We start from the raw sequence: 15,023 nt of genomic DNA on the forward strand, positions 1-15,023 counted from the left end.
TTTGTGTATGTGTGTTTACATGTCAATACGGGCCTGAGGGAAGAGTGTAGGTTTGAATGTGTAAGCTTTTGTGTGTGTCTGTATGGATGTGCTTGTATATGAACAGGCATGCATGTCTATGTGCTTGAAAGCTGAGAAAACAGCACCTCCCCCACTTCACTTGATGTAGCAATGTTTAAAAAAGCCCTTTATATCGACAGCCGCTCTTGGCTGGCCGGGTCCCAAGTCTCTGTGGTTTATTTGTGTGTCTAAAACATACCTCAGCCCCTGGCTGTTTTTGCTCTGACCAGTGAAAGGAATGTTTTTTTTTCAGTCTCTAGTTACAAGCTATGGATCAGCATTACTTTAAACTGCTTCAGATGTATACAAATTGATGAGGGGTTTGGGTAGAGCTGGTTAAGGGGAAAACTGCTTCCGTTGGCATCAAAGATAATTGGCAAATGAACCAGAGGGCAAGATGAGGAAAGTTTCTTATGTAATGAGTTGTTGTGAACGGCAATGTCCTGGCACAAAGCAAATTGGATAATTACTTGATATGAAAACTTTGCAGGATGATGTGGAGAGAGCAGGAGACTGCGACTAATTGAAAAGCTCTTCCAAAGGATTAGCTAGCCTGGGCATGATGGGTTGAATGGCCTCCTTCTGTGTTGGAAGATTCTATACCTTAGAATGTTTTAATGATCCTGGATTGTTTTTATTGTTGGCTGGTTTATAAAGGCCAAACTATCACCTGTACTTAGTTTTGCAATCCCATTCATGTCTGTGGAAGCTGTCAGTATCCGAGTGTTAGAGAGTGGAAAGGCCAGTCAGCTCATGACATATGTGTTGGTCATCCCAAGTACAACAATGTGGGTACAGGCCATTCTGCCCAACTATGCAATGCATATGTATACACTTCACATGATTCTCTAATTGCTCTTCGTGCCTCTCCCTACTCTGTTCCATTTTAATATATTCATTTCCTCCTCATATATGCATCAAGCGTCCTCTTAACTGCACAAAACTTTATCAAGCCTTCATACAACACAATCATAGACTGATACAGTACAGGTCATTCAGTCCATCTTCTCTGTGTCTTGTATGTCTTCCCTTTGAAATGTACTGTACTTTATCATTGTTAGCTGTGTGCGTGTGCTCGTATTCTGAAACAGCCGAGATGAGTCACTGCAGTGTGTCTTGTAACACGCACCAATTGTCAAGAATGTGAATGGTAAAGGTATCAGATGGAGTGCCAAGTGGACTGTTTTGTCAAACTCCTTGAGCATTGTTGAAGTTTCACTCATCTCAGCAAATGATGACAAAGGTGGCTTGTATTTTACAGGGTAATGTTGAGAAGCCAAGGGACAATTCAGAAGAAACAGAAGATTTTACATGTTTGTTTGAGGGGTATCTTGTTTGGATTTATTAGCAATAGCCCCCTGTTCTGGAGAAAGCATATGAAACGCTTCCCTAATAATTCATTCTTTGCTATAATTCTTTACTGAGAGATTCTCTGGATCAGTGTTGAGGGGAAGATGGGACCAACGAATGTTTTGTATAGTATCTTTTATGTTGAAGAATGTACAGAAAAGACTCAACAGTTTGGCCTTGCTATCACAGTGACTGGAGCATCACAACCAAACATTCCCAACCCCAAAGATATGCGTCACAAAACGTTTCAGAGAAAGGAGGAAGGGATGTTGAGATGTTGAAGAGTTTTGGCAAGGATCTGGGGACAAGTGCAATGAAGGCTGCACTACCAATGGCACCAAGATGAAGTGTGGAGATTGGAGGAAACAGGAGACTGGTAGATGTTGTCAACACAGGATGGGGGCACAGATCATTTAAGAATTCAAATTTACCCTGAAACATTTCACTGCCCCAGGAAGGATCATCTGATCCTTTGAGACCCATTTCAAAGCAGACTCCATTAATCACAGCTCCCCCCATTATAAAATCCTTCTCTTTGTTCTCTCATCCCTCTATGGCCTTGCAATGTCTTACCTTTGCAATTTCCGCCAGCCTTCCTGGGATATCTTTCCTTCCCCGAATCTGAATATCTGAGTTTCCCTGATGTGAATGTGTCCAACACTGCCTCAGCCCTAAACTCTGGAAACCCACCCCCCTAGAATCACTAGCTCGCCAACTCTCCATCTTCAACATAACCTTCCTTCCCTCCCTCTCTAACCAGTGTCCTAATATCACTGTGCACCGGTCCCTGCAAACTTTCATTTGATCATTTTCTTGTCAAGCAACAGGGGATGTTTTACGATATCAAAGACGCTACACGAAAGCAGATTGTTGTTTTATTTTGTTTCCCTGGCCCTAGAAATGGGAAGCTGCAATTCACACAAGGGGGGCCCTGTTCTTGGTGAGTAAGCATGCGTCCCCTGAGGATAGCACCAAATAATGTTTGCTCAGTACACATGGCTATTAAAGTAAATCCTTTCAAGAAGGATCTCCAGGGGTTAGAGAGGTAGTTTCTGAGCATGCTCCCTGAAGTGATGCTTGTCAAATATGTGCAAAGATTGGAGTAGCTGGGATTGCTCTCCCTAATCAAGAGAAGGTTAAGGGGAAATTTATTAGAGGCATTCACAACTGTGAAGGGCTTCCATTGAACAAACAGGGAGAAGATGTGTCCATGGGTATCAGGTTGGTAACCATAGGATGCAGATTTTAGTAATCAACAACAGAACCAACTTCAGAAAATGAGGAGACTTCAGTTTACCCGAGGTGTTATGATCCTGCACATGCTGCCTGAAGGGATGGTGGGGGGCAGATTTAACAAATAATGATAGTAAATAGTAATAGCAGCAGGAGATTCAATTGTAGCAGATGTGAAAACAACAATACAAGCTAATTGGGAAAAAAACCATTGAAAAGCAAACATTTGCTGGGCCGTAGGAACAGAACAAGAAGAAACAGAACTAATTGGATATCCTTTTCGAAGAGCTGGCAGAGGCTCGATGGGCGGAATGGCTTCCTCCTGGGCTGTAGGATTGATTATTTCAAATTGCCAATGTCCTTTTGATCTTCAGCAGCCCCTCGGGTGAAGAGTTAGAGGGCAACTGGCCACCATGGGGCAGTGTGCCAGTGGGAAGTAGGTCAGGACACTGTGGGGTGTGGCATCTTTAGTTAGGCCGCATCTGACCTTTCAAAGACTGCCACTGAACAGCCCCTCCCTCAGTTCCCCACTGCCCCGCCGAATCAATCTCGAGATACAGACCAGAGAAAAGCTGTTGCCATAATCTTTATTGCACTTTCACCATATCGCAAAAACATTTACCACAAACTGCACCGCGTCCCCCCCACCCCCACCCCCACCGTGCCCACCCCCCCCACTCCGAGAACATTGCGAATGCAAAAGCTAACAGCCACAAGTAACCAGCTCACCTGCCTGGACCTGTATGTAAAGAATTCAAAAAGCAAAACTGGCAGTGGCTGCTTGACATGTGCCGGAAGGTTCCAAGGAGAATCAACATTACAGCTTTGCTGCCCCATTTTGGAATGAGCAATGCCCAGGGTTGCTCAGATCAGTTTAATCAGCTTTCAAGTATTTTCACTCATTAGCATGATTCCTCTTTATATATATCTCTCTCTATATATATATATATCTATTTGAAAAATTGTCTTCGATTTTGGGATTGCACACTCCTACCTGTTCAATATTCACACCTCAGAACTGGATATCATCGAGAAAAACAAATAAATGCTTTAACTTAGAAACTTTAGTTATAATAATCTGGGATGGAGTCTATACTTTACATATTTGGGAACAATTACATCTCTGTTCTGAATTCACTGAATTCAAAAAGTAACATAAATAGCCAGTCTCTGCAAGACTTTCCATTTCTCACTTACACGAGTTAAAAAAAAGTGAGAGAAGAGGTCATCCTCCCTCTACTACCTATTGGTCGCGACTGAATTGATATTGTAGTCTATGTCGTTCTCCACCACAGCGCTTCGTCCTTCCTTTTCCACACAGTCGCTGACTGATCTTAGAACGATTCGTAACCTCCTGTCCATGGCTTTCAGGTGCGGCTCTATTAGAATGGGTGAGAGTTTGTCCCGTTCCAGTGACTCAGCCATTACCTCACTCAGCTTGTATTCTTCTTTTGCCAGAAGCTGTAGCCGGCGGTAGGTCGACTCCTTTATTCTGTTGGACAGAAGCAACACCATTGACTGCAGAGATTTGACCATTAACGGGGTCAACAACGGTATCCCCCCAGCTTTGAGCTATGCTGCCCAAATCCTGCTGTGTACCTTCATCCATCACCCCATGGTGATCTACATTATCTGGCAGTGGGTAGATTTTTAAAAATCTCATCCTTGTTTTCAAATCCTTCCACTCTGCCTTTCTCCTTCAGCCCCGCAACCTTTCCAAATCTCCAATTCCGGCCTCTCACAAATTCCCGCTGTGAAGCAGTTCTCCACTGGTCAGCCTCCAAGCCCTTTCATACCCTTTCAAGCTTTTGGTCACCCAGCCTGACTTCTCCTTCTGTGGCTGAGAGCCAGATTCTCTTCCTGTGAAGCACCTCGGGGCGATCTCACGTGTAAATCCCAGCTACTCTCGTTTGGGTGAAGTCAGACTGGTCTCAGCCTGTGGCCTGAGGGGCTGGGGGCTGGAGCCAAAGGCAAGGGAAACAGAGATTGTGCTGAGCAGTCAAGGCAACAGCTTTGCTTCAAATGAATGAAATCGTTCATCGGGAACTGGGCATTGGTCAAACATTATGTCAACAGTAAGGCAGTGGAGGGACAGAAAGAGAGAGAGAGAGAGAGAGAGATGGTGGTGAGATGAAGGCCAGTGCTTTGGCATCCATATGGAACCTGGCATTGTGTCTAATATCTCTCTCCAAATGATGTCCTGGGTCTGACAGGAGCTGAACAACAGGATGTCTGAAGAGTTCAAGGGATTTAAGAGTGAAATTGACTGCAGTCATGATGTCATGCATGTGACCTTTCTGTCTAACGACCTCTGCACCGTAATGGCCACTGTGTAGCAGTGACCTCAATGACCCACAATGGCCTTCGTGAACCAATGTGACCCTCTACCGTATACGCAGTGACCCTCTACCCTAACCCTGACACATCTCAGGAACAGCTCAAGGCTGTGATTGGAAGTCTGCTGTGGTGTTTGCCCCAGAGATCTAGGTAACTCGACACAGCAACAAAAATAACAATGACCTTTTATTTATATAGCCTTTTGATGTATTGAAAGGTACTTTCAAAGGGCATTGTTAAAGTATGATGGCAAGCTACACAAGGAGGTGTTTAGTCAGATAACCAAAAGCCAGATCAAAATGATATGTTTTGATAATTGTCCCTAAGTGAGATAAAGAGGGTGAGATGAATAGGAAGGAAGTTCCAGAGCTTGGAGCTTAGGCAGTGGAAGGCATAGTCAGCAAATGTGGACAAAATACATTTGAGAATGCACCAAATGCCAGGATTGGAGGAGAGCTGATATCCCAAAGGTTTGTGGGGTTGGAGAAGGTTACAGAAATAGGGAGGGACAAAACCTAGAGTACTTCGAAATACAAGGATGAGAATTTTAAAATCACAACGTCATCAATTGGCAGCTAATGTAGCTCAGTGAACAAAAGGGTTTTCGGGGAAGGAGTCTTGCTGCAAGTGAAGACACAAACAGCAGAGATGGGTCAATCTCAGGTTAACAGCAAATGTGTGAAACAATTCAGAAGTGTGCTTGAACAATCAACTAGAAAGCTGACAAAGGTATGGTTAGGAGTTCAGCAATAGATGTGCCATAACAGAGGGCCAAAAGCCGAGCAATATGACACAAGTCATGATGGCACAAATATGACACTGGGAGTTCACCTGAGGGTTTCAATTCTGACACCAAATTTGTGAAGGGATTAGCTGAATTTCAGACTGTTATCAGTGGGGACATTGGAGTCTGTAGTTAGAGAGTGGAGTTAAAGGGGAAACTGAATATTTAAATTGAGGAAATCACTATTTATTCAATACTGGATTTTAGATATGATTTGGAGATGCCAGTGTTGGACTGGGATGTACAAATTTAAAAATCACAAAGCACCAGGTTATAGTCCAATTGGTTTAAATAGAAGCACCAGCTTTCAGAGCGCGACTCCTTCATCAGGTGGTTGTGATTTTAGATAAGCTATCTGATAATTTAGCAACAGTGGAGGGTCAAGAAATGATGGTTGTCGTCAACGTACGTGTGAAATACTGTAATGGTATTATTCCAGGCTCAAGGTTCAAGTTCTGCTTGCTCCCGAGATGTCTAAGTAGATTGATCAAAAAATAGCTACAAGCAGAATATAATTCCTCTCGACCTGAAGCTTGTTCAAAGCTGTCGTGATCCATAAGTTCAGTTTTACATTATCAAACCAAACTGAAAGTTCCAGCCCATTTCTTAATTCGGAATGAGAGATTTTGCACGGACTCTGAATTGTGGATAGAGGAGGCAGGCAGGTTGGACATAGTAAAGTCAGCAGGGCAGATCTCTCACTTTCTGCACTTACCTGCAGCACTGACTCAGTGGCACCAGGATGGATAGCTCATCATGTGAATGTTTCCCAAACCTGTGGGAGGGATTCACAACATTAGAAAGTGTGGATGGATTTCCAAGCACTCTTCCTGAGATTCAGGTAAGTTGTCTGGTAAAACACCTTTTAAGCGGAGCTTGAAGCAGCTGGATATTACCAGTTGGGAAAAATACGAGATTTTAATTTGGGACACGTCAACAGTTCACCAGGGATATCACTGGGCAGATTTCTGCTTCCTGTAAATATGCTGGCTGCTATGTAGACCTCTGAGGTTTGAACACAGCAGTCACTAACTGGAACTGGGAGACAATGTGCTGACATATGTACACGTCATGTCAGCTACTGCATGGCTTAGAGAGAGCACCAGGGCAGAGACAACATAAATTTAAGGAAGACAAATTGATAAATGTGTAGTGGTAGATAAAGGGGATAAGTGGAAGTAGTGCGTTTTGAGTTTTGAAAATCTTTTGCAACACAGAAGATAGAGACACAAAAGTAAAGCTCATGAGTAATAAAGTTTACAGAAACAGAAAATTGGAATAAATGGTTCATTTTCAGACTGTCAAGCTTTAACTAATAGGTACTGTGAGGATATGTCCTTGGGCTCCACTGTTTACAATATATAAATATTTTAGTGTTTACCCTTAGTGGGCTTTGCACTTAAATTATTCAATTGGAAAATTGGGTAATTTACTGGGGGGGGTGGTTAATTGATGGGGAAAAAATGTGATTTGGTGATGGGAAAGAAAAAGATATTCAGTTGTGAGTAAGAACACTTCTGGATATGAAAAAACAAATAGCAGAGTCTCTGGCACTACTGGTCAGCGCTTTTGGCTGTTAACAGAAAAGTTGGTGGTTTGACACCATCAGGGATGAAACCTTCCATGTTTTGAAGATGCTTGTGGCACAGTGGTAGTGTCCATATCTCTGAACCATGAGGCCTCAGTTCATATCCTACCCGCTCCAGAAGTTTGTAATAGCATCTTTGATCAGGTTGGTTAGAAAATATTAAGTGGAGGGGAGTGATTTTATTCATTCAGGTTTGTGGGCTGATGGCAGAGCTAGGTGGGAAAATAAGCCGTGCAGTTGAAGGATTTAAACAGGTTACGTGTGTGTTCAAAATATGTTAAACAGAATTGTGTGTTCAAGAAGTCCTTGTGTAACTTGAAACATTAATAAATTTAATTCTATTCAATGTACGTACTAGCTACAAATGGCGTATAACAACAAAATTCATAAAATATTTTAAAGTTTAATTGGTTAATGATGCAGAATTTGAAAATAATGACAAGGTGAATTAGTGGGAAATGAGATTGAACAACACATCACAAAATTGTTGAAACATGGAAATTTGAACTGCATTGAGTTCAAACTTGCTGAATTGGAGTTTTTGTTTCTTGTTAACAGTTTACTTCGATCTAAAGTTGGTGAGGTTTAAATTTGAGCAAGGGTTGTAAAAACGTCCTGCCTAATGTGGACAAAATGTGAAGTTTTGTGGGGAAAACTGAAGAGCAGAATATTTTTCACTTAGTGGAGAGACTGAGAAATATTGCCACACAGAGGCATTTTATACAGAAATAACAGACAGTTAATGCACAGGTACAGTCATGAATTAGGGTGGCAAGTGATATGTTAGCCATTAAGGGTTGGAGTACAAGAATCCGGATGTCTTATTGTGATTTGATAGGGCAAGACCACAGCTGGAGAACTGTGTGTGCAGTCCCTTAACTAAAGAAGAATATATCTGTCACAGAGAGAATGCAACAAAGATTACTTTGTATATTAAACTGATTCCTGGGATAAGAGGATTGCCTTATGAGGACTGATTAAGTGGACTAGCCCTATATTCCCTGGAGTTTAAACAATGAGAGATGATCTCAATGAAACATGATCAGCCATGACATTTTCCAAAAATGATTTTCCCCTGTTCTTGTTTCTCAGGTTTTTATGTATTTTTGCAGAAGTTCTGACAAGTGCTGCTGCTGGGACAGGTCTGAATAAAAGTAAATTGTAATACCTACAAATTTGTCATCTACATTGTTATACGCAAGTTGAGAATTATCGTGCAAGAGTTTGAAAGAATTCTGCGGTCACCTGAGACTATAAAGTTTGCATTATGCAGTGAAATGGATTACAAGTAATCTATAAATTCCTCTTTCTATCAGAGAAACCCATTGGACATGATAATAATATTTTAACACTAAAAGCACAGTGCTAAAGCTCCTGTGTTCAGACAGGTTTAATGTTAACATTCCTCTTGGTTCACACAACACAAGGTGCTAACACTCCACACACTTTCACACATCACAGCATCTACAGAATTCACATGGCACAGCATTAACACTCTGCACATTCACATAACACTGTTAACATTCCTCACAGTTTATGCAACAGCCTTCCAGGTTGAGACAAGCAACAACACCCACAACTCACTTAACCAGTATGTGGGCTGCCTATGAGCACAGTGTCACTCTGGATGTATAGACTGATTTTACATCCAATACCCTTTGAAGGTTTGAAGATGTGTCCATGGAACGTGGGTGCTGCTAGTAAGATCCCAAATTGTGAAGGTGGTAGTGAACTGCTGCAGTCCTTGTGACGTAGGTCCACCCACAGTGCTGTTCCCTCTGTGTCTTCCGAAGCATAGCTTGTGATTTCTTCACTATTTCTCAGAACTCATTCTTCTGACTTTCCTTCATTATGTGTTCCATATACCATTCCCCTTTGAAAATGTTGCACTTGACCTCCTTATTTTTAACCTCGGACCCTTGAATTTGAACCTGTGCTCAATAAAGAATGTGCAATTGATCTGTTTTGGCAGTCCCCTTCATTGAATCTTGAAGGCTTCAAGCGGGTAAACTAAATATGGCAATTATATTTCAGACAGGGAGGTTAATCTGATTCAGGTTGACTTAAACGCTTTGGATCTGTGAGCAGGTGAATAAGAATACTATGGAAAGTATAGATGTGATAGCTCTCTCTCTCTTTCCTCTCTGCTATGGAAATTATTTCTCCTTATCTACTTTACCAAAATCTCTCATAATCTTTGAACGCCTATATGAAATCTTCCCTTTTCATTCTCTACACCAAGAAGAACTCCTCTAGTCTTTCCACACTATTGCAGTCCGTCATCCCTGTGCCAGTCTGGTAAGTCGAGATGCCAGGTTTGGTTCAGTGGGCAATGGCCCACACCAAAGGATTGATCCCAGATCCAGACTGACCCAGCCTGTACAGTGTTGTTCAGTCAAATCGTTTAGCCTCGGCTCTGTTGGGTCTTGTGGGACGATGTAAACATCACCACTGCACAGCTTCCGAGAACCAGAGTGTTTCTCCCTGGTATCCTGGCCTCTTTTTATCCCTTCCTTAACATCGATTGAGTGTCTGGTGTTGACCTGACCATTCTGAGCTAGGCCACCATAACCAACTCACTCTGTTCAAAAGCCCTCAAGACAGGGCCTTGGTTTTCTCGTCAGAGGTGGATGCAGTCTTGAAGGAAACTCTGGTCAATTCCTGTTCTTTTATTTCCTGAAAGGGTGGAACGTGTATGGAATGAGCTGCCAGAGGATGTGGTGGAGGCTGGTACAATTGCAACATTTAAGAAGCATTTGGATTGATATATGAATAGGAAGGGTTTGGAGGGATATGGGCCGGGTGCTGGCAGGTGGGACTAGATTGGCATGGTTGGCATGGACGGGTTGGACTGAAGGGTCTGTTTCCATGCTGTACATCTCTATGACTCTATGTTGTCAAACAGATCATTGGCTCATGATTATATTGCTGTTTGTAGAATCTTTTCGTGCACATTTTGGCTGCTATATTTCCTACAGTACAACAGTCACTCCATTTTACTGGCTGTGAAGGGCTTTGAGATGGCCTGAGGGTTCAAGGGAAGCCATATCATTGCGGGTCCTTATGAATCTCCTTTGCATCCTTGTCAAGGCCCTGACAATCTTCTCACAAAGTTGGTGCCCAGAACTGGGTTCAGTGACCCAGCTGAGAGCTAAGTAGAGGTCCATACAAGATTGAATGTAACTTCATAACTTTTGTACTCTCTGGCTGTCTAAAGGCTCTGGCAAAGAGTAAATCTGTTGCTGTGGCATGATACAGGATTGACAAGCTGGAGATGCCAGCTCTATGCCCATCTCCCTTCTGTTGATGAGACCATTAGCTGTGGCCTTGGATCTCTCAGTCATCAATGAAGGCTCTAGTTTTCTGGTGCTGCTTATCCAAGCATTGATGAACTATCAGCTGCTGACTTGGGGAAATGGATAGGACATTGTGAGATCAGGACAGATAAATCAGAATAGCGTAACGGTTTGACATCACTGCTGAACTATTCAGTGAGCAAACCACTTTGGCAGCTATTTATAACTTGGAATGTACAGTTTTGGTTTCTACTGTATTGACCTTTCCTTCATCATAAGGTCAGATGCTCAAAATTGCACAATTTCTAAAGTCATTGTGACTCATCAAATCCTGATGCTTGGTCTACTAAGTGGCAAATAACATGCATGCCACACACAAATGCCAGGCAATGATAATCTCCAATAGCAGAGAATCTAATCGTTGTCCCTTGATGTTCAATGACATTATCATGACTGAATCTTCCACTATTATTAAACTGGGGTTTACCATTGACTGTCCTCTGAACTGGGTCAGAGTGTAAGTACTGGGAGTACAAGAGTAGGTCAGAGCTAAGCATTTTGTGCTAAGTAATTTATCTCCTGCTTCCTCAATAATTGTCCACATGATACAAGTCAGGAAGGTGGTGGAATAATCTCAATTTGCCTCGATGTTTGCAGTTTCAACAACACTATAAAATTTGACACCACCCAGGGCAAAGTGGACAGCTGAACTGACACCTTATCTAGTACCTTCAACTGTCACTACCTTCACTCCTGAAATAGACTGTGTACCATCTACATGACGCACTGCAATCACCCAGCAAGGTTCCTTTCACAGCACTTACCAAACCAATGACCTCTGCCACCTCGAAGGATAAGGAACAGCAGATACATGGGAACACCAATTTCCCCTCTAAGCTATACACTACCTGACAAAGAATTATATCTCTGTTTCTTGCCTGTCATTGGGTAAAAATCCTAGAACTCCAGTTCTAACAGCACCATCGTTATTCCTACACCCTTAGGACAGGGCAATGATTCAAGAAGACAGCTCACCACCACCTTCTCAAGGGCAATTAGAGATAGGCAATAGATGCTGGTTCAGCCATTGATGCTCATATCCTGTGAATGGGTTTAAAACAAAATGATGGAGTATGTGGCGCAGGGACCTTTCCCTGAAGGATCAAGAGTAGTTTGAGATGTGGTCCCTTCCCCTTGACTCTAAAGCCTGATTCGGCAGCCCCTCAAGGTTTGGTTTATGATGGTGTTGCTCTGGCTCCAGGGCAGAACTCAGAAAGAACAATAGATCCTCTGGGACTAATTTTCCCAATGACTGCATCGAAATTCAGGCCAGGATATCACCTTTGGCCTACACATATATGACGAAAGACATTGCTGCTTTCACTGGTATTGTAGTGGAACAATCAAGTGACTGTCAAACCCTGTCCAACTTTAGCACGGAAATATTTATAGCTTTTTTTTAATAAATCCTGTGAATTTCTTTCCTTGAGCAATTTACTCAGCATGAAGTGTCAATCGACTAAGGCACCTTTCTGTTTGGTACAGGGTCATTGTATTCACCAGGTAGGTGGCCTTGTTTCTGTTTTTTTTTCTCAGACATTTGGAGATAAATTGTAAAAACAGAATTGTGATAACAGTCATGTCAACTCTCGAGTGAGAGACATACAGCTATTGCGCAAACATATATTCACACGCAAACATGTACTCGTTTGTGTGGCCATGCACCCATGCTCACATACACACACCTAGACATTTGTGTTCACACGTAAATGCACACACACACACACACACACACACACTCACACACACACACACTCATACATATCCAACATGCTCAAACACACACGCACACACACACATACACACATATTCATTAGAGCAGTAGGCAGTATCTTCTGTCGATCCTTACCCTCGTCCATTATCCAGATGAATAATAAATGAATCATTTCCAAACTTTTCAAATGTTTCATAATGGTGCCGATCCATATTTCCTAGAAGAGGAAGGAACGAGAAAGCAGTCAGACCACGGGTACATCACATGGCTAACACCACGGAACCAGCCCTGGGCCCATCTGCTTCTGGCTGGATTCAACAGCCCTGAACCCAGCAATCCTCCTGATGCAGCTCTGACAGTGCATGAAAAATGGAGGGAGTCGTTCTGCAGACATGTTACATCCTGACCTCAACCACGCCTGACTTACCACCAGGAATCACTGGGCCAGGAGTGGACACTCAGTCTGATCTGCCCTTGTCATGAGGGATGACCAAGGCAGTCTCTTGGCCAATAGCTGGAGTGACCAATTTGTGGTGGGCTAATGACTAGAGGTTTCATTAAATGACCATCTGCTGCCAAGTTCACTGCCCCTAACCACTTTTGATTTGTTCCCTAATGTATCCATTCTTATGGAAGCCCACCTTCTCTTGCCTTCTGATTGGAAAGCAGACTCAATTATCTGTTTGGATGCCTCTTGATTGTAAAACAGACTATTTCTCTCAACATGAGTAGCTTTTACAACTAATAAGGTGAAAATAAAACAAAAGCCACATAACTTGCTTCAGAACTGTCTTGACTTTTCCCACAGGCTTTTACTCACTCTAAGAGATATCCTGGAGATTAATTTTCAATTCCTGAAAATTTCAGGGTCATTTTGGAATGTTGCCAACCACATACAGAAAGCTACTGCTGATAGGGGTCAATTAAAGAGTTTGGAACTGAGAATGGTTAATGTTCATTACAAACAGATTAATGGCCATGGAATCAAGTGAACAGGCTTGAGGGGTGAGATGACAAAAGCCACATAATTTGCTTCAGAGCTGTCTTGACTTTTTCCACAAGCTTTTGCTCACTCTAAGTGATATCCTGGAGATTAATTTCTGTCTTCCTACTCCTGTGTTCTATGTGCCATTAGTTGTTTTAGCACAGATTGAAAATTATATTTCTGTTCTTCCTGTTCAGCGTCTTTACCAATTTACCAGCAGAACACAAAAGTCTCTCAAACCTTTCAGCCATTTGTCAGTGCGCCACATGCTCAGCTCTGAGTCATAGGATTATGGCTTTAAGACTTACTCCAGGTCTTGAACTCATGACATCAAAGCTAACAGTCTCAGTGCAGTACTGGTGGAGAGCTGCATTGTCTGAGGTGATGGCTGCCCTTTCTGGGCAGTTGTTAAAGATTCCATTGCATTATTTTAAGGAGCAGGTGAGTTCTTCTGCAGTGTACCTCCTTGGAATGTACTGGAACAATGTTGATGATACCGTTGTTGTACTCTCAGAAGGATGGTGGCACCCAGTGCACTTTTAGGTGTGGGTGATGTCTCTATGCTTGCCATCTATTTTCTCAACATATTAACTGTTTCACTCACCACACCATCCTGAACCCCTCTGTCTCCGTCTGCTTTATATGGAGCAGTAAACACAGAGGGTTCAGGTTAACGAACAGAACAGAGGCTGCGAGGGTCAGGAACTGGACAGACCATGAGGCAGCGGGAGGGACAGTGAGTGAAATGCTGAGCGAGGCAGTCTGAGGCTCGGCAGTGGAGCAGCTAGCAAATCGCATGCTCAGGAAGTTTGACTGGTGCCTTGGGTTCAATATTCTCTGAAAACCGCAATCCTTAACGATGCTATTAGGCTGGCAGGATATGATGAGAGGAGACTGCACATCTGCGAAACATTTAAAAATGAGCACATTTTATTGGCGCTGTGCTTATTAAAATCCATTTTGATTTATTACCTTTTCTTTCAATGCAGAAAGCTACCTGGGGCACCATTACCAGTGACATCAGATACAGTGCAGCTGCATTTGCAGTAAGACTGCCCCTTGCAGTTAGAACCCAGCCGTTCTCTCCGATGCCCTGGGTCATTATTTATTCCTCAATCAACATCACAGCGACAGATCTGGGCATAATCACATTGCTGTGTTCAACTAGCTGCCTCACTGTCCACAATGCAACAGCAACTGCACTTCAAAAGTATTTCAGTTGCTATAAATATCTTAGGGATATCATGTAAGGTGCTGTATAATTTTAAAAATTCATTCATGGGGCATTGTTGCCTAGCCCAGCAATTATTGCCCATCCATCATAGCCCAAAGGGCTGTTAAGAGTCAATCATATTACTGTGGATCTAGAGTCACAGGTAGGCCCGACCACATAACGATGGCAGTTTCCTTCCCTAAAGGACATTATTGACCCAGATGGGTTTTCTGACAATCGGCAATGGATCAATTGTTATCATTAGACCCTTAATTCCAGATTTGCCCTGAATTAAAATTCCACTATCCGCTGTGGTGGGATTCTAACCCAGGTCCCCAGAAGATTTCCTGGGTTTCTAGATTATCAATCCAGTGATAACACCGCCACACCACTGCCTCCCCGC

General features: G+C 42.7%; 1 protein-coding gene across 1 annotated transcript in view; it reads right to left on the minus strand.

Moving 5' to 3' along the window:
- Nucleotides 1-3,320: 3,320 nt before the first annotated feature.
- The window catches only part of LOC132825371 (extracellular serine/threonine protein kinase FAM20C-like), an 89,984-nt gene continuing 78,281 nt past the window's right edge, over nt 3,321-15,023 (minus strand). Inside the window, exons 8-10 of the mRNA XM_060840561.1 lie at nt 12,558-12,639; nt 6,480-6,539; nt 3,321-4,135 (exon numbers count right to left, since the gene is read on the minus strand). Coding sequence (XP_060696544.1) covers nt 3,883-4,135; nt 6,480-6,539; nt 12,558-12,639 — 395 coding nt within the window. The 3' untranslated portion in view covers nt 3,321-3,882. The remainder of the gene's footprint in view (nt 4,136-6,479; nt 6,540-12,557; nt 12,640-15,023) is intronic.

This window comes from Hemiscyllium ocellatum, chromosome 20, assembly GCF_020745735.1.
Source record: "Hemiscyllium ocellatum isolate sHemOce1 chromosome 20, sHemOce1.pat.X.cur, whole genome shotgun sequence".
Lineage (NCBI taxonomy): Eukaryota > Metazoa > Chordata > Chondrichthyes > Orectolobiformes > Hemiscylliidae > Hemiscyllium > Hemiscyllium ocellatum.